Source organism: Serinus canaria, chromosome 8 (assembly GCF_022539315.1).
Source record: "Serinus canaria isolate serCan28SL12 chromosome 8, serCan2020, whole genome shotgun sequence".
Classification (NCBI taxonomy): domain Eukaryota; kingdom Metazoa; phylum Chordata; class Aves; order Passeriformes; family Fringillidae; genus Serinus; species Serinus canaria.
Window position 1 is genome coordinate 2701352 of NC_066322.1, and position 27617 is coordinate 2728968.

At 43.1% G+C, this 27617-nt stretch overlaps 1 protein-coding gene across 12 annotated transcripts in view; it reads right to left on the minus strand.

Annotated features, from left to right (window-relative positions):
- The window catches only part of NFIA (nuclear factor I A), a 248930-nt gene that overhangs the window by 45528 nt on the left and 175785 nt on the right, over positions 1–27617 (minus strand). For 5 of the 12 annotated variants that reach the window (XM_050977772.1, XM_030226243.2, XM_030226244.2 and 2 more), the window contains 3 exons: positions 16614–16700; positions 15500–15538; positions 7036–7164 (listed from right to left, as the gene is read on the minus strand). The exons of 3 other annotated variants lie outside the window; for them this stretch is intronic. In XM_050977772.1, coding sequence (XP_050833729.1) covers positions 7036–7164; positions 15500–15538; positions 16614–16700 — 255 coding nt within the window. The remainder of the gene's footprint in view (positions 1–7035; positions 7165–15499; positions 15539–16613; positions 16701–27617) is intronic. 4 more of the 12 variants (XM_030226248.2, XM_030226247.2, XM_030226246.2 and 1 more) reach the window with 3 other exon arrangements.

Here is a 27617-nt window from a genome sequence, read left to right on the forward strand (position 1 = left end):
AAACACCACGAAACAGCTGTGTTTATCGGAAATATGAAGAGTGACTTTTTAATAAGGAGATCTGGCAATAATCCAAATTTGTTGAAAGGAACTTACACTTCTGTGTATAATACAATACAAGAGGTAAAGAATGGAAGCCTAAAACAATAGCTTTAAGCCCACAGATTTTGGTGATGAAAGCAGTTACCCAAACAAGAAAAAAAAATAATTAAGAAACTCGGGCTGGGATTTGCAGAGGTCCTGAGAGAATTCATTAACTGCTTTTGAATTTCAATGGGAGCTGCTTCCCTGTAACACTTTCAAAGGTTTCTGAAAGTCCCCCTTTTTCTTACTGCCCATTAGGAACAGACTTTAGGGTGATAAAAGCAGAGGAATTGCTTGCTCAGGTTGGCAAAACCTGAATACTGAATACAAAACCTAAATACTGAACTGCTGAGGGTAGGACTGACCAGTCCTAGGATGAGCCCTTGGAAGGGAATTCACATCCCAGGAAAACTCATGTATATTTGTTAAGTCCCATAATGGTGCAAAGGGGCTGTTTAGTGACATGTTTGTCAGGTCCAAGGATGAGCTAAATGCAGACTGATCCCATCTCACATTCCCATTTGCACAGTGTCAAGGCTGAGAAATCATTGGGGCTGGAGAACAGAAATAGGCTTTACCCTCTGAGCATTGGTAAAATTCAGGTATCCCTCACTCCCACATTCTGTAGACAAACACAGATGAATAATTTAAAATATACCAGAAACAGCTGACCAATGCAAGAGGCAGTGAGACACCCTAGAGAGGATGGATGGATGGATGATCTGTTCCTGTCCATGAACATCAAAAAAATGGGCTGAATTTCAGGCTGTCCATCTCTCAGCTCTCCAGAAGTCAAGTGCAGCTGGCCAGCTGAGCACTGCTGAAAAGAACAGAGCCACGGTATCTCCAGATCAGGGCTGGCTCTCAGCCCTCTTCTGCTGCTCTCAGTGGTACAAGGCACCTGGACCCTTTGTTCAGAAACACTCTTCCTGCAAGAAGTTTTGCAGTAGCAAGTGGGAGGCAGGAGGACATTTTGCCAAGGCCCACGGAGCTCCTAGCAAAAGGAAAATATGCTGAGGGCTGTGTTTGAGCTCAGGGTTTATTGGTGTACTCTGGGCTGCTGAGTATTACAGGCTGCTTTTGAAAACCTGTAGAGCTGAACTGAGCACTGGTTCCAGATTCTGGCACAGGCAGGGGGCCAGTTAAGTTAGCTATTTTTGAGCAGAATGTTTTAAAACATGTCAGAATTCTGCTGCCTTTGGGAGACCAGAATACTATAGAATTGATTACATTGGGACAGAAATAAAAATCAGACCTATAGAAAGCACTCCTTCCTTCCAAGACTACAGCTAGAGGTCAAAAAGACCCTAATTTACCATATTTGTAGAATTCCTGCCTCGCATCAAATGCTGTCAACTTCTGCATATTATTATTATTACTTTTAATACACACGATGCATTCTCATATATTCTCATCATAAGATAAAAACTACTGCTAGGAGAATATATCATGTCTTTCTTATAATGAAATGCAGTTGATAAGTTTACAATAGAAATGTAAATTCTCTTTAAAACTACAACCTTTATGTGTGTGATGATATAATTCTGCTTTGATACTAAAAAGGGCATGGTAATGGAATCTGTGACTTTGGAGTGATATATTGCTGTTAAGTTAATAGGACTCCACATTCCCATTTCTAATATCAGTGTTTTTCCTCCCTTTCATTCTGTAGATGGTAAGCTGATACTACATAAACATTGTTAAAGCTATAGTTCCACGCTACAGTAATTCACTTAACTTTAACATGATTTATGGTTCTGTCAATAGAGGAGGTTGAAAATCCAGAGCTCTGATGCTTAAACATGGGTTCCATATTCAAAGCAATAATGTGCTTTTTGTGTGTGTCTGAAGCTAGAAGAATTTAGCATAAAGCAGAGATAAAAATATTATAGTTCACTGCGCTGTTTAAAGCATATAGTTTAACTCCATGGATACATCAAAGAGAGCAAAGGAACCAAACACAGCATCAGGAAAAGCATGGGCAAAATACTTTGTTCCTGCAGCACTTTATTTTTATAATATTTTTTTAGGGATGCATGAAATCCTATTAGTATTTTTAACACTCCCCCCCCCATTCTTTTGCTCAGTTAGATCAGCTCCTTTTGTCAGGATGAGTTTAAATCTGGGTCCACTGTGTTAATCACCCCCCTTTCTTCTTTCTGGCACTTCCCCTCCAGGCATTTTGCCTCTTTAGGAGATTAAGCGACCAAGTCATCTTGTTGCTCTAACATGTCCTCGCTGGAGCAACATATTAACACAACTCCTCTGCAAAAGAGCCCTCTTTAGAAGTTTGCTGCAGGGATGACAAATTAACCCAGCATGGTGTCCCACACATCTATCTCAGTACAAATTATTAGTGTAATAGAGGTTTTAGTTATGCATTTATCTAGTAATTATTGAAGGGTTATAGAGAAGGGAGCTGAGCAATCGTGGCCCTTTATGAGGCGAGCTCGGTGGGTGGCCTTACAGTTAATTTAGGATAGGACTGTCTAAGCAGTTCACTCACACACAAATTAGCTGAACAGCCTGCTCCTTTAAATATTTCCTATGTCACAGGCTAACTCTTGACAATACAACAAAGGTAGAGTTTTAATTACACGGTCGCTGACTTTTGTTTAGCTGGAGCTTTAACCCTTTGCAGGTCTCCCTCTCTGCCCTCCCTGCCCGGGCTACAGCAGTTTGGGGATTGTGTCATGGCTAGAGCCCGACCTTGAGGCCATCTGTTGGGAAACTGCTTTTCCTTCAGCAGCAGGTTACTCCAAAGTGAGTGCAGAAAATCTAAATATTCCCCTCCTCAGTCAGCCGTCCTGACATTGTAAGTTGGATCATGCAAACTCATCTGATGGTCAGCACTGCGCTGCTCGTGGTGTGACTCTCCTGGCTCTCTGACATCACTCTGTGTCAAGCTGCACAGGTTTGTTTTTGTCAGAATTCAGAGGGAAGTAGAAGGTGACACCAGTGTGCCAGCTGACAGCACCAAGAAGCAGCCACAGGGACTCGTAGAGAACGGGACATTACAAAATGTCTTTGTACAGTGTGCACCAGGAGCCTTCACTTTGATTCACTCGGAGCTGGCTGACAGGACAGCGAGCAGGCACCAGGACTTTGGTGACCCAGCAGAGGATGCTGATAGAGAAGGACACAGTATCTTTCCAGATATGTGACATAAAGGTTTTGCCACTTTGGCATGAACAGAGAGTACTGTGCTGCAGCGTTTCCCTGGCAGGCCCTGTCCTGATAAAAGTCTAAGTGGCAATGGTAATTATGGAGGAAATTAATGGAATGGAAACCAGTCCGCTAGTTGACTTTCATCCCTTCTTCTCACACACCCCCTTCCTTGTGTTCTTGCCTTCGTGCTGTATTTCTTGCTTCTTGTAATTGTGTTTCTCCTTCATTTATCTTCCTAACACACCATCTCATTGTTTTTTTTTTTTTTCCCCTTTCCTTGCCTTTTCTTTCTTGCTTTTTTGGCTTGCGGGATCCACACTGTCATATTCCATGGGAATGCTTGAATGCTCTGCAGCACAGGCTGCTGTGCATCCTGGCTTTACAAGATCGTGGTCAATTTAACGTTTCAGCCAGCTCCAGTTATAAAGTCACCAGAGTGTAAGGAGCAATACATGGAAGCCTAAAACCATTTATGTAAATAGTGCTGTCACCCACAGTATTTAAATCCTTCACTGCCTGGTGAAGAGTTCAAGTGCTCTGGGAAGCTTTGTGAGATGCCAGCAATCCACAATGGCTTTGCAATGGTGGAGTGCTGTGGTGAGCTGTGCTGACCACCAAATAATCTCATTTGCAGGTAACAGAAGTATGCCTGAGTAGGAGAGAGATCTGGCTGCCTGAATTTTCAAGGCTTTGAAATAAATTCTAAAACTGATAGTGATGCTAAAGCCACCCTATAGGTGATCAATTTACCATCTGCCAGACACTGAATCCTAACCACGCTGGTCCAGAGAAGACATATGGTGCATTCATAGAGTCATGCCCAAAAAACTGCCATCATCAAGTGAGGCTCCATGAATCACTTTGCTAGCTTATCACCAAAGAAACTTGGATCTTGCCACCATCTGTTGGAAGTAGTGAGGAGTCACTGAAGCATTGGCATCCCTGCGCCAGCACTCGCTGCACATCTGGTCTGCTGGTCAGCCAGCTCGGATCCTCTCTCCTGGCTACTGCCCAGCTGGGCTGGGCACTGGCAGCAGCACCAGTGCACACAGGAATGAGGGCACAGCCTTCCACAGCACAGCACATCCAGGCAATTCCACGAGAGCAGAGGTGTTCCAACTGGTTCGTGGGGTGGAGCACCTTAGAGCGAGGAAATCCTCTCAAGGATCCTACTCCTCCTCCAAGGAAGTTTTGTTTCCAGAATGACTCGTTGTGGGGACCACAGGGAAGGGCATTCAGTATCCTGGGACACCTCAGCAGCATCAGATGTGCAGTGTGTTCCAAGGGATGCTTGGAAGCGTGTGAAAGATTGGGGAATATTCCCGAGAAGTTATAAATCGCTGGTTGTCAATGCCAACACCTGCCATGAATAGTCTGCAGCTTCTACTCTGCTGTCTATTTTGATCATGCTTTACAAATGCATCTCATACACACATCCAAGTGATAAACTTGCACATACGAACATGAGAAGGAGATGGAACCTCCTTGTGATCGTTGTGTTGGCTGAGGAGCTTACTCTGGTGGTGACCTACTTACTGACAACTCCCCTTCCTCCAAAACCCCTCTGCAGAATGGAGATTAAATCCTGCTCTTTGTTTTCCAAAGACCCCTAGGAACGACCTGCCACTGACCATTTACATAATGCACCTGTGTCCAGAGGGAATTCAGCCTGTGTGTGCTGTGCCATCATCCCTGCAGAGGCACAACTCCCAGTCACTACTGGTGGAAGTGAATCTCTCAATTATATCCTCTTATACGACAGCATTATACTCTTTATGTTTTCACTTCTGATACCTGAAAAGCTTCTCTCTTCTGCTTACTGTCCCTAAAGTACGCCGGAGGCGATGGGATAAAGAACAAAGCTGGATTTGCAGAAAATAATCCATCTCAGTGTATCACCCTTTACTAACAGAATGATTGTTGCAGCAGGGAAATAAACACAGCCAGTGTGCTGTGGAAGAAGAATACTGAGGAGGAATGTCCCAAAAGAACAAAGGATGAAGTCTGGGACAAGATTTTTTTCAGGATGATGGCACTTAAAGAAACCTTGGATGGATTCAGAGGGATTTTTTTTCCCTGAAAGTCAGTGAGACTTTGTTTGTGAACGAGCATAAAATAGAAGATGCTTCTAAACAATGTTGCAGAAGAACAGTTTTGGTTAACTTTTTAGGAACCACGGTGATTTAATTTTTTTTTTTTTTTGTGGAGTTAGTAAAGGACATCTCATTCCAAACAAACAAAATGTGGGACTGTAATAATTCTATTTGCTTTTCTGGCTCCCACTGAATGTTCTTCTCACGTAGCCAGTAGAAATCCCTCAGTGCACAGAAAAAGTCTTGTGAAAACAGACTGTAGATGAGATTTAAACAAGGCCTCACCACTGAGACATTTCCTCTCTCAACCACACAAGAATCCAAAGCACAGAGGGTCTAAACAGGGGCAGACAAAGGCAGTCAATGATCTTAAAAAATTAGTGTGAGGTAAAACACAGCTAAATAAAGAAAGGCCTATTAACTAATCAATCAACAACTGAAATCTAAAAGGCTGAACTTCTAAAAGACAGGAATTAGGAGTCAGCTGATGTGCACTGAATAGAATGTTAATGGAAGCTTCATATTAGTCATACTTGTATCACCAATTATCAAGGCTTTTAAAAGAGGACATATTTGCCAGACAGCTCGGATCCAAATTTCAAGGGAAATCTCTGTAGAGCTTAGATGCCTAAATTTCTTCTGACGATCTAGGTGCATGTCTAAGGGTAATGAATAATTTTTATGGATTAACCACAACAAATCAAGCTACAATAAGCAGATTTAACAAAGCACAAAACCTCCCGAAGTGCAAGTCTGACCTTGCTTCAACTTTGTGCAACTCCACCATTTCTCACCACATCACCTGGATGTGCAGACAAAGAGGCTCCTCCTGGTTTATGCTGCCCTCAGTAAAACCGCGCTGATGCCAAACAGACATTTCCAAATAATTTCTAGGATGAATTGCTAATATGCATTTTTATGCTTCACCATTAGACCAGTTCCTTAATAATCTTCTCTAAATGAGACAAAATTTCCTAGCAGAAAGAAACGTGTCACAACCATTCACTCCTATTTTTATATCTTCCAAAGAGGTTTGTAAGAGGATTCATTCATTTGTGTCTCTTCTATGCCCAAGTGAGTTCCTTTTCAAACGTGAACTCCATATTGCATTTCGTTTTCTAGGCTAAATGCAAATGCATCTTTCTAACAAAAATGTATAAACACATCCAGACCCAGAGGAGATCTCTTTTACTCGGAAAGTCAGTCCGAAGAGTACTGAGAAGGAAACCAGCCAAAGTATTGCAGGAACCAACTTCAAAGGAGTCCCCTAACAAGGCACACTGACACCAGCAGCACAAGAATAAATGACTGGCAGAAGGAAGTTCACAGAGCTGGAAGACAGGCGTGGGTCAGAAGTGATGGATGGGTCCCTGTCTCGAGCAGTTGGACCGAGTCAACGTGACGGATGGCCACGAGCAGAAGACACATCCTGTCCCTTTCCCCACCCTCTTCCAACAAAACCCCAAGGCCCCAGGAACCAGCGTTTCCACCTGGGCTGGTCGTCAGGAGCTCTCCCAAAAGCAGCCCAGCCTAAGAGAACCAGCCTCTAGAGACCTAGACCCTGCTGGGTGTGAAGGCAGCCCCTCGCTGGGCGGTCACAGGCGGCGATGGCTTTCCGTGGAGCGGCGCTGGCACGGCCGCGGCGCCGCGGCTGCCCTCCAATGCCTGGGGGCTCTGGGAAAGGCCTCACCTCTGGGTCCTGTAATGACAGGTCGATGGTGCTGTGTGAAAGCCGTTCCAAGGGAGGAGGTCTGCGAAGGCGAGGGACTGCTGAAACCAGACTTCTCTGACTTCTTTAATGTAGTTGGCGATGGCATTCCTGGCAAGAATGATTGATAAGTGCAATTTAATAATGCTAGGTCATGGAACGACAGCCTATGCATTGTGAAAGGGGGTGCAGAAGCAGCTAGACACACTTAAAGGACAAATGAAACGCAACACAACAGCAAGCTGAAAGCTCACTTTTATTTGTGGGGTTTTGGTTTTGTCGAGGCAGAAGCAGCCATGGTTTGCTCTGAGCCATGAGTACTAAAAGGCAGCCATATTTTTCTTATAAAGCTGAAATACAGACAAGATGCAGCTTATTATTGCTACTGAAACCTACTCTGCTTTATTTTTAGAAATCTGTAATAGCTGGAGCATTTGGATTTTTACAGGTTTTTTATGAGTTCTGTCTTTCACTCCTTGGTTTAGTAGATTATTGCAAATGGATCTTTTAAATGTGCCGCACGACTCAAGGCACAACCAGAGAATGGAGTTCTCTGAGTTCAAACTCTTCCTCCCCTCACTCTCTTGACTTCAAAGGTATTTGAAAGTTATACATTTATGTGGTTCTCTTTTGCTTTCAATTTTTTTTAAGGGTGAATGGTATTTACGTCTTGATATTAGAAGCCACACTGGAATTATTTTAGAGTTTTTGCAATGCCCTTGAACTGCATCAAAGGCTCCCAATGAAAATCAGAGTTAGGCTGTCATTGGTGAAACCTCTGCCATGGACAGGCAGAAGTGGTGTGCTACTCATCTGACTGGTTTGGTGTACAGGGTGAGAACAACTCCTGCTGATGCCATAACACAGCTGTGGTATCAAAAAAATTAATGGAATGAACACATTGCAACGGGCTTTTAAAGCCTGAGCCTTTTCTGTGTATGGTGCATGCTGGATGGAATAATTTTACAGTATATAACTGAAAAGTATGCATGTTTGTCTGTACTAGCCAATATTCTAGATGCATCTGGGTATTCTGATTATCAGAATGAATCCTGAAAACTCAAGATTTCCAGTCTACACAGCCCATTGGGCATTCTGTATATCCATAAGGATATAGCAAAACAAAGGTGGAGATTTCAGGTGGAAAAGTAAAATATCATGTAATGTGCAAGTTGAACTTCCACCAGCAAAGTAATTTAATTTTATTTCCAGCTCTGTGTTTTATGGTATTTAATTGTTAAAAAAGTAAAGAGAGAGGCCTGGATAAGATTATCTCCGGGCTATATTATTAACTTTATATTTAATAAGACAAGTTTTATAGTCCCTGGGATGTTGATTGCAATATGCAGGAGCCTTCTTGTACTTTATACTCTGCACTGCTGGCCCTTAATGGTTTCAGTGAGGCTTTGGAGCTTATATTTCTGTAAGTTAAACAAAGTGAGGGAATGGTTTGAGTTCCAGTGTTGTACTTGCAGCTTTCTGCCTCGAAACTTAGTTTGCTACAGGGTTTGCTGTTATGGTGGCTTTTAGGAAAGGTTACAGACCTACTTCTGAAAAATCATGACTGGTGCAAGAAAAATATTGGGTTGGGGTTTTTTGTTTTTTGTTTTTTTTTTCATGTGGTCTTAGGGACTTTGGGGTAGGAACAAAAGCAAAGATTAGTTCAGTTTCAGGGGAGGACAGAAAAGGAGATTGAACTGAGGTGTTTCAATGAAATATTCCAGTGCAGCCTGCTGAATTTCTGCTCCAGTGGGATGTAACTTAGTCATGGCATGTCCACATTCAGGACAAGGACACTCAAAGGAATTAATGGTGCTGCTGACCCAGATTTCCCTAAGATGGAAGAACTGGGGATGGAAACACCAAAGGAGTGTCAAGCCCAGCTCTAAGTACCAAATACTACAGACACTCCAAGAGACTTTTATGCACAGGGGAGGTCACTAAAATTTTCCAGCACGGGAGCTGCTCCAAGAGCAGGGTTGTGCAGCCCATGAGCAGGGACCAGGTGGGACATGAGTCACCTGGGCAGGTGACAGAGGTCAGGGGAGGGATGAGATCTCAGCTCTGAGGCTCAGCTGGCTCAGGAGATCCCTGCTTTCCCTGGCCACAAACCCTTTTCAGGGCAAAGATAATAAAGCTTCTAAAAAAATGAAACAGCTTTTCTTTTACCCCTGTGTTTAAAAAAAAAAAAAGCCCTGCAGGACTCATCTCTAAACCACAGCAGGGAGAAGGGGCAGAGGGAGTGGAAAATGGTTAAAAGCTGCAGCAAGTTCGTGTGATTGTGTCCAAACACTGGAACTTGAGGAGCTACAAAGAAGCTGATGAATGACCTTGAGTGTGGCAATGCTGAGCAGTGTCATGTTCATATGGGGATGGGTTTTCTAAGGTTGAGGCAGAGGCTTTCATGTGAAAATAGAGATTTTAATGTAACCCTGTGCAGGGAAATTGAGTAGAAAAACAAACTGAAGCGCTGATAATTGGTTGCTACTTTTGCTCTATTTGTTTGTTATCGTTCTGATTGCCATTATTATCACAAGTTTGGTTCATTTATTTATTTTTTTCCCAGGGTATTTTGAAATGTATTGGTTTGGAACAGTCCAACTATACCATGTTTTTGTTTTGTTTGGGGTTTGTAATGACACATTTTATTTTGAGTGATCACATCCATCAGATCTCAAGAAAAAAATGGCTGCTTCCTAGTTCAGAAGAATATGCAAACAGGAGCTTAATTACATCACTTAATATTGACCAGGAGAAAGAAGAAAATGAGCTTGCCAGCTCATTTCCAAAGCATGTTTTGTCCTTTAAGAGGGGAGGGTATGACAGAAAGTTAGGCAGTGCAAAGCAATTAGCATCATTCACATTTTATGTTGCGCTAGCATGGTGCTCTAGCAGCAAAATTCAAACATTCTTTGAATGGGTTAATAAAAGAAGAAATACAGTCGGCATGCAAGAAAAAGGTTTCCAAGAACAAGCCAAAATATGTCCCATTCTTCTAAATTTATCACAGCCATGTCACATTATCCTTGAGACTGCCAGGAATGTCAATTTTTTTGCAATTTAAAAAAAATATCTCATTTAGCACCATATGTTTGGTTAATGTGCCTGATATATCCTGCGTATTCTTTAGTCCATCCATTTCTAATACTCATTTTCTTCTTTTTTTTTCCTCCCCTTGCTAAGCCATATGTTACAATGCTGGTCATCCTATCGAAGCTCCTTTTGGGAGCTGAGAGCGAGGGGACTCCTGTTTAATCACCCAGAAAAACTTTGAATTCTACAAGTCTCACTTAGGTGAGCAGTCTCAACACTTGAGTTGGTTGTAGGTGCCTGGTGCCTATGAAAATCAGGCCACCTGTGAGGTGGCACAGTGTATATTAACCGTGGGGAAGGAACTAAAGGTAGGTGGCTAAACATTGAATTAGGTGTTTAATTTCTGGCACCCACGTTTGAGACTCTTGGCTAGTTTTAAGGGTCTTCTGCTCCAAACCTAATGAGTTTTAACACATTTAGCGGCCTCCAGTCCGCAGAGCCCCTCCTGTGCTGCTCAGGGATGCAGGAAATTAAAAAGTTAAGGCTGAAGGTAGCTTGGGCAGAGCTGGGGATGCATCCCGGGAGGATGGGGCTGCCTTGCACAGCTTTCCTCAGCATCGGTCCCCGGAGCCAGCGATTACTGGGGACCACTGCACTGAACACCAGATTTCAGCACTTCACAGGACCCTGAGGAAGGGGCAGTGCCAGCTCTGAGGACACCTCTGAGTCCCTGCTCTCCTCTCTCTGCTCTCTGGTGCAGGGCAGCAACAAATTGCAATCTCCCCCAGCCCGTCTCAGCTGCGCTGGCCGGTGGATAGGGAATGGAGCCAAGGATCCTCCCCGTTCCCTGCCTCTCTCCATCCATCTGCTCTGAGCAAGGAATAAACAAAACCAGCCAGAACACAACGGCTGGGTAACCCAGGTGGGGGTTAAAAGTGTTCCTCACTATTCTGTGGACAGGACTCTTGTCCAAATCACAGTCACACCTGGCACTTCTAGGGAGCACAGCTTTCAGAATCCAGGTCTGAGTCTCCTCTCAATGTTATTTAGAGTGAGAGAGAAGAAAATCCGACTTTGTCTATTTTCATCTTATGGCAGCTTTTAACTACAGAATAAATGGAGAAGTTAATTGCTAAATAAAAGAAGAAAATAAAGGGATTTGTGGCATAAAACGCAGATGGAAGCCTGAGTGGGTGTGCTACTTTAACTTACTGTACTTGTGTTCATGTGATTCTATATGTATGCCAAACATATATGGTCTGAGCCTGCTCCCATTAACATAAATCTGTTTTATTCACTGGACAGAGGGAACCTGATCAAAGACCATGATGGTGCTAAATGGAACAAGATGTGTACTTTCGTATTTTTTTCCAAAAGGAAATATTAATTTGACATTGGTTTTTCAGTCGAGAAGAATTTTAATTGCAGTACACAATAAGCAGAAAATTCAGACAACAATAATCTTGAAACTGTTAGCAGCATTATATTTCTATCAAGGAATTTGTGTGTTTTTTTTCAACATTAGAGCTTTCTGAATTTTCTTTAATTTGGCATTTCCCTAAACACACGAGTTATTATTTTGTTCATTCCACATCATGCATCACACCCTTCTGCTCAAATGCATAATGCAAGCGCAAATGGGATCCTTGTCCTTGGGAGACTCTGGTTACTGGAGCCATTGGATGTTGAAGTCCCGCAGAAAGACTTTCCAAAACTCTGCACTTCGCAAACCTCCAGCCCAAGTGTAATGAGTGCACAGGAAAACTTCGTGTTCCTCATCTTCTAAGGGGCACTGGAGCATTGTGCTGGGTTTAATTCCTCTACCTCCTTATGTTTGCCAGTACTAGAAACGCACCACACAAGAGTCTTCCTTGAGTACAGCTAAAGGTCTTCAAATGTTCATGTATGAGGCTGATATATATTTAAATGGACCAGAAAATGATGCGTGAGAATTGAATGCACAAATCCTCCCCAGAACAAACAGGTATCTGTGAACCTCTTTTCCGTGTACCTGCCACGTGCCTCACTAAAAAAATCAGGATTGACTCTGATGGAGTGAGCGGAGTCACAGCGAGAGGAGAACAATCCCCCTTCTCTCCAAAGCTACACCTGAAAATCCATCCAATTCCACTTGATTAATTACTGACATTATTCTACCTGCACACATCTCACACAACAACTCCGTTAGCTGCGTTGGTAGACCAGCTCATATTCATCTCCAAAGACCTCTGGAAAATTACCCCAATATTCCCAGTAGCTCTCTGCCACTAGACTCTTGATGGAGATTTCATAACAAAAGCTATGAGTGAAACATGGTCTGGATCCTCCTTCCCAAGGCACACTAGGAAAAGGAATCATGGAAGCTCGGGTATTACCGGGTGGACCATGAACTCGACAACATGCAGAACAAACAGATGATGCAGAAAAACAAGTCGGCTGTTGAAGGAAAAAAACTGATATATGGGAAGTGTTTTCCAAGGAATTTTCATCCTTCTGTGTGAATTATTCCAGCAATTCCACTGAAATCAGTATCAACAGAAAGGCTGATCAGCTGCTCTATTTTTTTCCTTTAAATTCCTGGGGAATTCTTAATTTCAAGCTTCTTGAAACGTTGACGGCTACCCTCCTGCCAGTCATAGCAAGTCTGTTCAATTTAGTGCTGAGCAAACTTTGTCATCAGCCGAGATACGATCACACTGACTGCCATCCATCAGTTTACTGTATTAATTGCTCCAGTATACACAAAATACAACACAGATGGAAATTCACTCATCCTAATGAAGTGCTCTTTAGTTTCTAGGCTCTGAATGGGTACTGGCTCCCCTGGTTGCAGCCGGAGTTACCGTGATCGCTGATTAACTACCTGCCAGCGGAGCACCTCGCTTCACAAGGCTAAATCCAGCTTAATAAACAGTGATTTTTACAGAAGAAAAATGAAAGCTCCCCCTCTATCCACTTATCAAACTGCTGCATATGCATCACCAACACACACATCCAGTTTCCTCAGAACTCGACATCTGACAGATCATCAGGAAAACAGAGCTAATCTATCCGTACCCATCAGCATCGTATCATAGGTGACTGCCAGATACTTAAGAAGGCATCCAAAAGAAATGTCACAACTCTTTTTCAAGACACTACAAAAGAAATGTTCCAAATAAAATAAAGCAAATGCACGTACAAGTAAATGAGCCAAAGAACTTAATAAAAAGAGATTGATTAAAATGAGGACCAGAATGTTCAAAAAGGACTGAGAGAGAGAGAGAGAGGTGCCAAAGGCGCATTAAATGGATTCAATGGCTTTAGGTTTTAAATGCTTTTGGACTCCTCAGCAATTTTTAGCCAAAAATGATAATTCAAGTTAGAATCAAAATTCTGATGTCACTTAGGGAAAAAGAAGGTTGAAATTTCTCCTTTGCAAATGAGCACAGATCCATTTAAGAAGGAGAAATATCACTTTATAGTGATGGACAACCTTGCCTACAGAATTTTAAAGCCGAGCACTTTAATATTCACAATCATTTTTAAATCCTACCCCATGAAAGTCTGCCTAAATTGTTTGGTACAACGATCTCATGGAGTGTATTACCTTGTCTGTTTGTATCTGTGTTTACAGCATCATCTGGATTGTTTTAGGTCGCTTAAGTTAGGCTTCATTCCTGCTCTGCCACTCAAGCAGTTCTTTCAATAACTAATAAACTAGTACTCAACATCTTAGCAATTTCTTCAAAACATAATTTCATTAGTTATATACTGAAAAACTTTAATGAGAAGAGCAATAAACAGCAGGATAACAGTTCAATTCTGCCTTTGAGTTAATGTCAGCTTTAGCATAATTTTCCATTGTATAAATATATATTGCAAGGAGAATAAAAAAAAATAAATTTCTAATGACGTCTTTAGACATCTTGTCTAAAATTCATGACTACATTTGTTTCATTTCAAATGCTACTTGAGAGTTTTTCAGCACACTTGGCAGATTAGATATAGCAGCAGGGACAAACTGCAGCCATCCATAGGAGAATATACCTTTATGTGGGTGCTTTGGGGATGGAACATCTATAGCTGCAAGGCAAAAAATGCCATCATAAATTTGGATGGCATTTACAAAGCCCTCTAAAAAGTCTTTGCATATGATTATAGCTGAGGTACGATATTTTTGCAAGTAAAAGACCCAGAATAGATTTATGTTTCAACTATATCTTCCTGAAGATGCATATGGATCCTAAATTGTGAGTGATACTAAAGGGAATCTTTAGTAACTGAAGAGGATGGAGTAAAATTTTTGGGGGTTTTATTTATTTATTTAATTTTCTTAAAAGTCATTTGCTCATTATTTGCATGTCATCAAACCATCATTGGCTACCCAGGCTATATATAACAATGATGGCTGCTGAACGCCCCAGGCATGAGATGGAGATGGGTAAATATGCAGATTTTCTGGACTTGTGACCTCAGTTACTGCATGGCAATGCTTTCAAATGACTTTTATGATGACAAGACTAAGTTTGGTGCTAATATTGGTTTTGGAGATTTAATCGGTGTACAGTGCCATTGAACATGTGCTTTAATTAACAAAAGAGCTGTGGTCAGGACTGAAAATAGCCCAGGTGATTTACCACGGACTGTAAAGCCACCTGATTTCTGCACAATTTGAGGTGAAGAGTTTATAGGTTATTCCAAAGGAAGAAAGAATTGCAAACTGAATTCATGTGCATTGTACCAAGGGATTTATAATTTGGCAGGTCGAGAGTGGACTCGTGGAACTGTTCTGTTTTGGTATCCAGTGGTTCCTGGTGGTTTTACCCTCTGACAGATTGACAGTCATGGGACTGAACCCTCCACAACACCAGAAACAATTTGCAGCTGCTGTGCTCCTTCCTGGGAATGTCCATGTCCAGCTGCACATTGGAATGGCACTGGGGACCTGTCACCAGCAGCTCCCAGGCAGAGAGACTGAAACCACTTCCCCACAGGTGACACCGGCCAGGTGAGATCAGCCTCCCTCCTCTGCACCCCCAGTGGCTCCAGGATTCCCTGAGGGAAGGCAGAGCACTTTGGCATCGTTTCCAGAGGAGCCTGGATGGCCCTGCTGCCTGCAGCTCTGCTCCTGGGAGCTGCCCAAGCCCCCTGCCACCCCCTGGGAGCTGAAAACAGAGAGGCAGAGGGCTCCCAGGGAAAATCCCCCTGCAAGCTCCACGACAACAGGCACGGCAGGGGCAGAGGTGACATGGGAGTGCCCCCTCCAGCGCTGGCACTCCAGCAAAATGCTCGGCACCAGCTCTGTCCCTGCTGGACACTGGAGAATCCAGACCAGAGGGGGCACCTGGCACATCCCCCCCAAACCAACAAAACAACTCTGTGCACCGAGAACGAGAGAGAGCATTGGCATCGTTTGAATAAGCACACCCACCATGAAGTGCTCCGCGGTGTTCGGGGTTTCTTAGATATCCTGATTTTATAAAAGAAAGTAAAAGAAGAAAAAAGAAACAAGGTGAGAGAGAACACTATCATATTTTGTAGCAAGCAGGATACTGTGTGAAATCTTGGCCCAGTGAAGTGATAAAGGGGAAGCTTTCAGTTTGCTTAAGGGAAAACTTAGGAGCAAATAGCGAAATTACCAAAATACCACATTGCAGAAAATGGGTGCATTTAGGTTCAATTAAGCTGTAAAAAGGAAAATGGCACTTTAGCTTACAAAAACCAAGGGACACGGGGAGCTGTCAGAAGCAACTTTACAAGATTTGTGTGCGTGAGGATGCTGCTTCACTGGACCAAGAAAGCTACAGTATGGGACAGGATTTTTCTTTTATCAGACACTTTTGCTAGATAGCTTTGTCCAACCTCAGAAACTGCTGCTCTGGCATTATGAAATAATCCTACATAACTTGATCTCATGAGCTTAGGAACACAGAAAAATAGCCATGCCAAATCAGATTACAGGGATCCACCTAGTCCAGAATCCTCTCCCTGACAGTGGGAACTAATGGACGCCTAGGAAAGAGTAAAAAGCAGGGAAAGCATACAGTGATAATTCTCCAAAACACTCTCCCAAATGATTTGCGATTCAAGGACTTCTAGGACAAAGTTGATATCATGCTATTGAAGCTGCTCAAATCCAAATGCACAGATTTACATGCCCCCCCCTCCTCCCCTTTTTTTTTTTTTTTTTTTTTTGGATTTCTACCCCCATGAGATTTCTACCAGTCACACAGAAAAGGTTTCACAGTTTGGTGCTGGCAAGTCCAGCGTTCTTGCCACTAACTCAGAATGAGCTAACAGCTTTCAAAAGCCCAATGATGTTATGTGTACAAGAGCATCCAACACTTTTTCCTACGTACAAAAAAGTGACATGTGTGCTGAGGTGCTCTAAGTGTAAATACTTTGGGAGATTTGATTTTTTTAAACCTTTTTAAAAAAAAAAAAAGAAAAAAAAAAGCAAGGATCTGGCTGTAAATTGATATTAACATTTTTCAGTATATGTGTAAAACACATGTTTCAGAAGAATAGAAGAAACTGTCACTCACTGGGAAGCTTTAGAGCTATCTGGCTCCCTGGGAAACTGCATGCAACTATTCTGGTGTCCAAGGGTTTGACCAGTGAGTTTCCTCTTCCTGCAAAGAATGAATGCAGAAGTAATAGAAAGTCTGAGGGGGAAGATTTTAGCAAATGGCTAAAGATAATCCTATTCTGCCCACTCCAGCAGGTAGGAAGCAGGTGGTGGTGGTGGAAGAAAAAGGGTGGGAGAGGAGAAATGCCTCCGTGTCCCTCCCAGGAGCTGGCACAGGGAAGGAGGGACCCAGAGGCTGCAGGCAGCTCAGCCCAGTGAGATCCCTTTGTGTGTGGTCACCCCAGCCCCAGGCACACAAAGCCAGCACGTTCTGCTCTGATTCTCAGGGCCTGGCTGTGGCTCCCTTTCAGGGACTGGAACTCAGCACTCTGGGCTTCACTGGCACAGAAATCCCAAATGCCCAGACAGGAACACTGGCTTCTTAAGCATCCTGCTTAGTTTACTATCCACTGTTCAGGGGGGGTTTTAGAAAGTTTTTAATTTTAATTTAAATTTTCTAATCAAATTGGTGCCTACACATGGGGGTTTTTTTGCTTCATTTATTAAAAGAATCAGTGAAAGCAGGGGTCTAAAAAAAAAAGAGCTTAGCCTTACATTTTTGATGGCATATTGACTTTATAAGAGTCTACAGGCAGGAGTGATATATCAGGGAGTCCCTATAACTTTACCTAAAGCAAAAATTAGAAAGTGATCGGAAAGTTTTATAGAGGAGAGCAGAAACATAATTTTAAGCCTCTTAAAATTGCCTGAACTGTGAAATCAAGTAATGAACACTAGAAAAGGATCTGTCAGCTGGAATCAAAGCTTAGACTAGTCAGCATTTTCTTCCTAAACCTTATTATGGCAAAGATTTTTCATCTCTGCACTCTGCTCAGCCCAACAAATAAACCAAGTTGACCTCCACCTGTTACCCGGTGAAGTTGGCTGTCATCTCTGACTAAACCCTTTTCTTTCCCTTCAAAGCCCTCGGCACCACTGAGAAGGTGGGAAGACACAGCTGTGCACTGACTCAAATTGATACCAGTTCATAACCAGACAGCGTTTCACAGTACAAATTACAAGCAACAGAGGAGAGGGTGGGGGGTGGAGGGGGGAAAGAGGGGGAAAAAAAAATGTAGTGCCAATGAATTCTGGAAGGGGGCAACATTTTTCATCCATCTAACAATGAGATTTTCATTAAAATAAGTTTTTTTTTGTTTGTTTGGGTTGGGTTTTTTTTGGGGGGGGGTTTTTTGTTTGTTTTTTTGGGGTTTTTTTTGTGTGTGATATTATGGACGAGCATTTGAGGCAAGAAACATTTTGCTTATGCCATAACAATGAACCTGTGCTAACACCACAGAGGAAGGACTGAAGAACATAATGGAAGCTATTTGTGTTGCTTTTATATTTCATAACTTGAATGCATTACACTGGTTCAAAGAGGCTCAGCTCCAATTGCACGCAGCTTTCTAGACTTAGGAACAAGTCACAGCTATTGAATGCAACACTGCTAAATAAAAAAGAATTAAATATTATGGAACACAGAACAGCAAGAAATGTGCCATGAGGAAACCCGTGAAGCTGCTGCAGTCATTTCTTCAAATATATCATCGTGGCAAAACCGTGTGAGAAGCTTTCTAATACAAAGACATTTCAGAAAAAGCCATTTCATATAAAGTTGGACTTCTCTGGGTGATTAATGCTACGTTCAACAAAGGAGACAGTGTCTGTCTAATTACATTAAATACTTATCTTCTAGGGATTGGCAGGGTGTTTCTGCTCAATGTCACTTTTCATGACAATGTAATGATAGATCCGTTTACTTACCAGTGCCATTAGCAAAAATTGTACTGTTTTCTCAACTGCCCTCATATCACGAAAATATTTGATTAACACACTGCAGCTTATCTAATACTCTAAGCAACATATTCTGCATAGTTTTCTCTCTATTAAAAGAACAAGATTACAGCTTGTAAAATTTTTATTGCACTCACATAGAAATAAATGAATAATGTGTGATAATAGTTCAAGTACCTTACTAGTTCACAGAACAGGTTTATTTGATTTAAAATATTAACTTGAACTTGAAATATTAAGATTTTGGTGGAAACAAGCAAATAAACAAAGTCAGTACTCTGAGGCACTACTTCCCATCCTGGTCTTAGTTATTATTTCCTTTTCATTTCAGCACATGTTTTGAAACTTTTAATACCTTAGGGGAGGGGAAAGAAAAAAAAAAAAAAAGGAAAAAAGCTTTCATTCCTTTGCTGAAAAATAGATATGGCCATCTCCCAAGTCTTTAAAATTCACCACATCGTGAACTGACTCTTTGGAGTCATGCTACTGTGCCAACATCCAGCAAACAATAACCCTCTGGAAGAATGTACCCAGCCAAGGCAGTTTATATAGTAACAAGATAATTTCATCAACTTCTATTGAAGAGCGAGGCTGTGATGTAACATTCTAGCAGTATATATCAGCTACCTGATATTTACTAACAAGGTTAAACTCCTATCTGTTTGTCTCAGCACTCTTCATAATTCACTTTTTAATGGATGGACAGGAAAAGTCAGCAGTGTATGGCACAGATCATTTCTGAAATAGGACAAGACAGCTTACGGCAGTAGCTGCTCCAAAACACCCTTCCTGCTCCCACACAATCACATCAAGCCTGGACTTTGCAACTACAGTGCTTCAAATCCACTCATAAACCCTTCAGGGGCATGTTCCTATTTCCAAGTAAACTGGTAGGTTTGGAGAACAAAGGGTCCTGAGGAGGAGGTGGCACCGTCACCTGGTGCCACCAACAGAGCATCAGTCCTCGGCCGCTTGGGTTGGCACTCCTGGGCAGGAAAAGGCACGTGGGGAGCTGCCTTCCTCCCGTGAGGAGGGAGGACATCCACCCCATTTTGTGGAGGAGGGAGGACATCCACCCCATTTTGTGGAGGAGGGAGGACATCCACCCCATTTTGTCACAGCTCCTCAGGCTGCCACGAAATGGCAGCGAGGACGCGCCAAGAGCGGCTCGACGCAGCGCCGCAGGATCCACCCAAACTGCCTCGAAATCCCCTGCAAGTGACTCTTGCAGGGAGAGGATGACACCCCAGCCAACTGCCACATGCGACTCTCCAAATTAATAATGGATTTAGGATATTCATTCCCTGAGCTGCGAGGGTTCGGGGTGTGTCCGCAATTATCGAGATATAAGTCTGACACACATTATCCTTCTATCAATGTCATTTCCCTTAGTAGCCAGCAGATTAGCGGCAGCTTTGTGATATTCCAGGTGTCAAAGAAGAATTAAAACCACAACAATTGCACAAACAAAGGGACAAAAGATGGGATACGTGTTTCTGAGCCCTGCATATCAATTTAATATGTGCAGCTGACAATGATGCAAATGTCCTCGGGAGAGAGGCAGCAAGATCCGTGCCCAAACATACACACACCACTGTCAGCAAGATGGCAGGGAACAGAAGCAGTAGGATTCCCAGCCCAGGACACATGCCTCAGCAGGCAGAGCAACCCAACGAAACAATCCTCTGGTTGGGGAGAATTTTGGAAGCACCTGATATGGAAAAGGGCCCTAAACAAGCCAGATGGTACTTTTAGCTGGCAGCAGAAAGTAGGAGACAGCCAAAAACATTACAGCATTTCCCCAAGAGGCCAGCAAATCGATTTTTAACCATTTTTTTTAAAGTGATGCTATGAATATGAAAAATAATGTTTTGATGCCTTTTTAAATCGCTAATTTTATGGATGATACACTTATGGAGGACACAACTGGAAGAGAGGAGAAAGCAATGGATTTTGACTTTCCCAGGGTGGCTGTATATTTGACATCAAGTTTCTATTCAGTCACTGCCACTGTTTACTCAGAATTAAGAGTCAGTTTTTGTTCTGGGTTATCCACATTACATTAAAGAGAAAAACCCAGCAGAAGCAGAGAAATAGCACTGTAAAATCACAATAGCACAACAGTTCACAGGGCATGGGAGAAATGTGGTTTGTAAGCCTGCTTTGTCCTCTTAAAACCTTCCCCCCCACCAAAATTAATGGATTTCCGGATGATCATTTTTTAACAGAGGACAAACAATTTCTCTAATACTCACAAGGTACCATTTGGTGGGGGATTTGCATAAGAAATACAGCTGTTTGGGGGAATGTTTTAATTTTTAAAAGCTCCAAACAGCCAGAATTTGCAATTCTGCCTAGGTGTCTGATGTCAGATGTCCAACAGTCCCTTTGACCAGGAGCAGCTCCTTGCAGAGCACCTTTAGGTTACGTGTGGCTGGGGAATTTCACTCAAGGATGGAGAACAGAGGTGGGTTGTAGGGACTGAAAGGGCAAAGAGAGGCAGAGGAGTCATGGACCAAGTGGGAATGAGCATCACCTCTGTCTCAAAGCTGCTCCTCACGTGTAGGACTGGCCATGCTCCGAGGAAGAGTCAGGAAGCTGCTTTACTTCCATTTGCTGTTATTTTGTTTAAAAGCAAAAGCAAGCCCTAAGACAGGGTTAAACCTGGATTACATCCAAAGTGCTTTCTCCTGTTCAGAGCAAGGTAGTGCATTACTGTGCTGCATCATGGATAATACTCCTGGAGACAAACGTGGGCTGCTGCAATAAAACACTAAATGCAAAGAAAGATAATCCATACATTTCTATTTTTCAAATCTCGTTGATTGTAAATCCTTACTTTTTTTTTTTTAAATAAAATTATTTCTCTCCTATAAGTGGAACCCAAGACTTTGCCTCCTGCCCTTGCTGAGATAAAACAGTCCCATTTTTCTCCAGAGTGCTGCTCTTGGGGCTGCAGGTACCACCTCACTTGTCTGGCTTTTCAGGGTTTGAAGACTTCCATGCAAATCTATTGAGGCAAATGAAGACTGTGCACAAAACAGTAAAACAGCCTATAATTTTCCAGCTAAATTTAGTAAGAGGATCTCTTTATGTTATGCTTTTTGGTGTATATCACACCAAAAATAGCAGCGAGCACTGATGTAAGGGAAGAGCAGAAAGGATGATGTCAGTAGGGCTGGGCTGGAGTGGTGAGGACAAGCAGAGCTGGAGGATGTTGTGATCTCCTGCTCTTCCCTGAGCAAGATGGAACCAGAAGAGAGTTTTAGCCATGCTAGATGCTGAGGTTCAAGTTTCTTTGGAGCTGGAGACTGAAAGAACTTAAAACATCATCCCTTCTTTAGGCTCACTGCGTTCACACTGTGAGCGCTGGGGTGGAAGTCACAGAAAACCCACTCTGGGTGGACAGCACAGCTGCTGTCACAGCACTCAGACATTTCTGCAGGTATGAGATGGCTCTGCAGCCACTGAGCCAAATTGATACCCGAGCTGAGAGGCTGCTGGATGGATTTCTGTGCTTCCCTGTGCTCGCCGACTGCTGCGGTCAAAGCGTTGGGCAGCACTTAACTTGAGGGAAAGTAAAGAAAGTAACTGGGGAATGATTTATTCACTACTTCTGGCAGTGAAAAAGAAAAACCACTAAGAAGCATCCAGCAAAATGATCAGGCAGCAGACAAAAGAAGTGGTTCTTCCTCATGCAGCACTGGAAGTTTCTGCTCTGGGATGTTGTGGAGGCCAAAATAAAGAATGGGTTAAAAGCACATCTCTGAAAGAAAGTTCACTGAGGGCAGTCAGTCACAAAGATGTGAACAAAACCTCTGGCTCGTGAAACCAAGCTGTTTGCTGCCAAAATCCATGAGGCTGTACTCTGAAAAGCATCACTGGATGCCTCTCCTACTGTTGTTAACTTCCCTTAAGTGTCCACCACCAGCTCTTGTCAGAGAGAGTGAACTGCTTGTCTAGGTGAGCCTTCAGTCTAGCTGAGAAGAGCCATTTGTTCCTCTCTGTGGGCAGATTTTTGTAGGCTGGAATGAGCTGTACCTGGCAGTTGAAAAGCAGGAAAATTGCAGTAGGCATCCAGCACAATGAAATTAAGGAGAATTGCTCCTCACCTGGTGCAGAAGCAGGAGAACATCTAAAGTCAGCGTGGCAGAAGGTGTGGGAAAGAGAATGGAAAAAAGAGATGAGATTTAGTCTTCTTCCTGTACCTGGTCCTGTACAGTCTTCTGGAAGTGTCCAAAGTCAGGCTGGAGGGGGCTTGGAGCAGCCTGGGATAGCAGGAGGTGTCCCTGCCCATGGGATGAGCTTTTAAAGGTCCCGTCCAACCCAAACCATTCCATGATCCTATAATTCCTCCCACCTCCTAACACCTCTCCTTTCACCTTTTATCTTTGGGTGAAAATGTTTCCTTTAAAATAAAGCCTGTTTTCTCCTCTAAAGCCAAGATCAAACATGTGCAGGGAGCACAGTAGCTGCACTGTGTGCTAGGCACTGGAGTGATGGTTGTACTGGGAATGTTAATAAACAGTGCCCAGAGCAGAACTTCTGCATAAAAAAAGGGTGTATGTTACATCTCTCCCCCTCTCCCCTGTCTCATGCAATATTTACACAGCTGTGCTTTGTAAAAAGTGTGTGTGTGGGGTTTATTATTATTTTTTTGTAACTTATTTACCTAAGATAGCCCAGCATCTGCTTTGTGGTGAGCTTCTTTCACAAAGTTTCACAGTTGCCTTGACTGATGCAAAAGGAGGTCAAGCTCCTTACTCAGTGATCTTAAAACCATTTGTTTCAAGCACTTAGCCATTCTGTTTGGCTAATTTTGCTCTGTTCTGTGTTTTTGGTTTGTCCTCTGCTTGGAAATGTGCATCCCTGGGGGAACTGATCTGGCTAGGTGAGTATTTTAGTTATCTGTTTTATAAAATGCAGAAGTACTCAGGAATTTGCAATATTATGCATCATTTACTGGCTCTCAATATGTACTGTATATTGGCTCTGATGATTACTAATATTTTCCAGCTGCTTTCAAAAAAAATCAAAAAGAAAGAGTTCAATGGAGTCTTTGCAGTGGTTCCTTTCCCATGACTGCCTACACAGGTGATGAAGACTTTCCTGTGTCCTGAAGAATTAATAGGCCTGAACATTTCTCTACCAGCAGCATACCACAGGAGATAAAATATTGCTTCTGCTTCCCAAACACATTAGGAAAAGCAAGTCTGCTGATCTCAACTGCTAAGACAGCACATGAAAGGAATGTAGTCCATTTCCCAACCAAGATCTAATCTATAGGAGAGTTTATAGATCCAAGTCAACATCCTGAATTGGTCCCAGAAGCAAACAAGAAGACTAGTTCAATTTTTGGAAGACTACTTTTAATGTGTTTAATGCCATTTTGCAACTAAACAGCCCCATGCTGCACTAGATGATCTTCAAGGATCTCTGGGTCAGAGAAGACCTGTCTGGGGCTCACAAAGATTCAGGCTTGACAGACCCCAAATCAGCAAGAAATGCACAACCATAGTCAACCAGAGGAGCTTCTGTCTTTCAGAGCTCGCCTGTGGAAACTGAGTGTCTGCTTCTGCCTCAAGGAAGGTGGGAGTTTTTTCACTCAGTGTCAAAAGTGAAGCCCAAGACACATCACTGTCTTTGCTTTCAGTTCCATCTCGTGGGCTGTTGTGGGCAGAGGTTGAGGACTCCCCATCCCTGGAAGTGCCCAAGGTTAGGCTGGATGCGGCTCTGAGCAACCTGGGATGGTGGGACTGGATGGACTCAGGGATCCCTTCCAAGCCATGCTGGGATTCTTTGATTCTCTGGCCAACAATGGGTGGTAACAAAATGTGGCTTGGCCACCAACAGCCAACACAGCACTGCCATCCCAGGAATCCTGATCTCATTGGGAGTAGTTTTCTATGCAGGGAATGTGTCTGAAAAAGGATGCAGGTGATGTGAATTGTGTCTGGTGACAGAAATACCTCGGGTGACCTTACACTGTGCCAGTGCACAAAAGATCTGCTTTTTTCTCGGCCGCTGAGGTCAGTGGAAGCAGCACGTGGGGGTGATGTTAGCACCAGGCCAGTCAAAACCAGATTTAATTTCATAACTACAGGAGAATTCTTTCTGCATTTTCAACCCAGAACTCCTACAGCTCCGTCTCCATTTTTAAATGATGCATTTCCTGACAGCTGGAACTGGATGCAAGGAGCAAAGCCACAAGGCTGACCGACCGCCCGACTTCTCCGGGACCACGCTGAAGGGATGTTTTCCTCAGGGGATTACAGCAAAGCTGAGGCATGTGCTTCAACACTTGCATGGGATTACTAATTTTATTAAAAATGGAAAGTACTCTCTAGGCTGAATCCCAAGGCCAAGTTCTTTTGTGTTGTCCAGAGTCTGGAAAAAAAAAAATAAAAGGAGCCTGGGAGGGACGTGAAAACATCTAGAGCTTTTCAATCTGAGCTGACTTTTCGGTGAGCAGTTCTTCCCCTACCTCCAGCTTCCTTCCATGGTTTTGAGGCAGCACTGCCAGCAGCATGGCAAGTTGTCACAGGTCTCATGCTACTACGTGAATTGCCAAAGACAAGCTGAGCTATTGATCCAGTGGTAATTTGCTGTCAAAATGACTCTGTCTGTGATGGCAAATGAGCAATGTTAATCACTCGACTTGACGAATGCCACTGTGAAAGACTGTCAATGCTCAAAGCACCACCATGGACCTGCTGCGTTCCTCCTGGCTCCATTAAGTTCCTGGTCTTCACTGGCCTTGACCAATTAGAGTTGAACTTATCCATTAAGGTGCAGTTCTGGGAAAGTTCTGTCTAAAATAAACAACAACTTATATTGGTGAGTAACTCATCAGCTATGCAGCAGCCTGATTCTGATTGCCTGGCAGAGAAACACACACATTTTGTGCAGTATCTGATAAAAGATCTATAATGTGCTAACACAAACCTATCATGTAGCACCTGTGACTAACAGATTGTGATATCAAAGTCTTGATGCCTAAGTGCTCCTGTAAATGCATTAAACTTTTAGCGGCAGGAACTGTAGACTGCCAGTGACAAGGAGCTGATATGGTATTTCAGTAAAAGTTGATAAGTGTTGTTGCTCTTAGAAGAAAAGAAAAATCCTATGTTCTTGAAAACCACTGGGCAGCTTGTGTTTTGATGGGATACTGTAATGCAGAGAGCAGGGATATGGCAACACATGGACTCCATGAAAAAAAAGACATTTAAGGAAAGCTCTGTATCCTACAGCTGCTGGAGTTCCTTGAAGTGTGTTCCCATTATACATTTCACTTCAAGCATCTACCTGTTTACTTGGAGTCAGCTTCTTAGGTGGCTGCCTGCATGTGGAGCCTTGTTGAAGTCCATGTTAAAGAACAAAGTTCGTCCTGAAGGTGAGGAACAACTTCTTTCCTCAGCAGGGTGCCCAGAGAAGATGTGGAGTCTCCCTCACTGGAAATACTCCAGACTGTGCCCTGTGCTCTGGGATGACCCTGCTGGAGCAGGGAGGTGGGACCAGATGACCCCAGTGTGGTCCCTTCCAGCCTGAACCATTCCGTGTGAAATGTTCCCACTGTCTTTAGATATTAAGTTCAGTGGAGGAAGAAATGGCACTGGTGCCTGCTGGGAGATGTGCTGAGGTGTGTAATGAAGCTGCTGCACCAGGCAGGTACAGGCAGAGCAGCTCTGGGACTGCCTGACCTCACACACTGAGATCAGAGGGCAATTCAAAGTCACATCTGGGAAATACCGAGTAAATACAATTGGCAGGGATCCTGGATGTCAGACCTCCTCTGGGCTGAGGAAAAGAGATGTTACCTAGGCTTTGTCTTTCTTCTCCAGGCCTATGAGTATCCAAAAAGTTCAGCACAAAGAAATTAATTAAGATCATGAAATTCCTGTCTAGTTATGACCCAGTGAGAACTGCCCACTGCAGCAAGTCACTGAAAAGTAGTGCCAGAGAATTATTTGACACTGAATACTCCAATGAACTCTGAAGTTGAATGTTTTCCCAGTGAAAAGGGATTCTTTTTCTATTCCTTATTTTGTATAATACATGGTTCTCATGTTTTTCATCATATTTTCTGCAGTCAATCCCTTGAATCTTTGGTAGTAATGCAGCACAATCATTGAAAACTTCTCTGGGCTCTGAGTTAGTGCACGATGCCAAGGCCTTTGATGAGCCCACAGACCTTTTGCCTGAGGACAGACCAGACACACTCTGCATCGCTGATGCTGGGACACACCACACATAAAATTTTACCTTCCAGGCAGTGCCAGGCAACAAGTGTGCTTAGGGCATAAAGAAAAGCATCTAGGATCTCCCTTATAGCACTTTCTCTCAAATTTCCAAGATGTAATTCCGAACAGACATTGAAAACAAACTCTTGTGGTCATCTGAACTATGCCTGAATGAGCTTTTCTGAGGCATATGGCATAAATAAAAGTTTCTCAGTAAATATGGAGAAGTTTTCTTGCATGCTGAGGAGAAAGGCCATGTCAGATTTAAGAAAAGCATTATTGAAACAAGTTCTGAATTGGCTGCCTGCATGTGGTTGTTCCATAAGCAGCCATGGGGAGAGGCACGGCAACATTAAGTTAGGGGTCACTGACACTGCAAAGGAAATACTCCAAAATAAGATCTCAGCTCCTCAGTAGAACAGAAATTCCCCAGAAACGGTTTTCAGACAGTTCCATAGATGGTGGCATGAGAACAAGCAGCAGCAGCCCGGGTGGTTCAGTGACTTTAAAAGCATTGTTACCCCCACAGATGAGTCCAGCAGTCTAACAGGGAGCTCTCTCCAGCTTTCTGCAGGTTCATGTGAGATTATCAACCTTGTGAGCCCCTGGAACTGTGGACATGTCTATCAGCCATGCAGTGCAAGAGGTATTACTAGTTCCTGAAGGTTTCTGCCCTGAAAGTTTTCTTTGTTTCCTGGGATTTTTGAGGTGAAGACAGACAAAGACCCAGCACAGCGTAATGGGAGCAGAACATCCGGGGTGGAGCTGGGGCAAGGGGATGACCATGACATGAACAGCCACACCAGTCTCTCAGTGGAAAAGGGACCGCAGAGCTCATGCCTTTTGCAAACCAAGTTGGTCAAGGCCACAACCAAAGCAGAGCT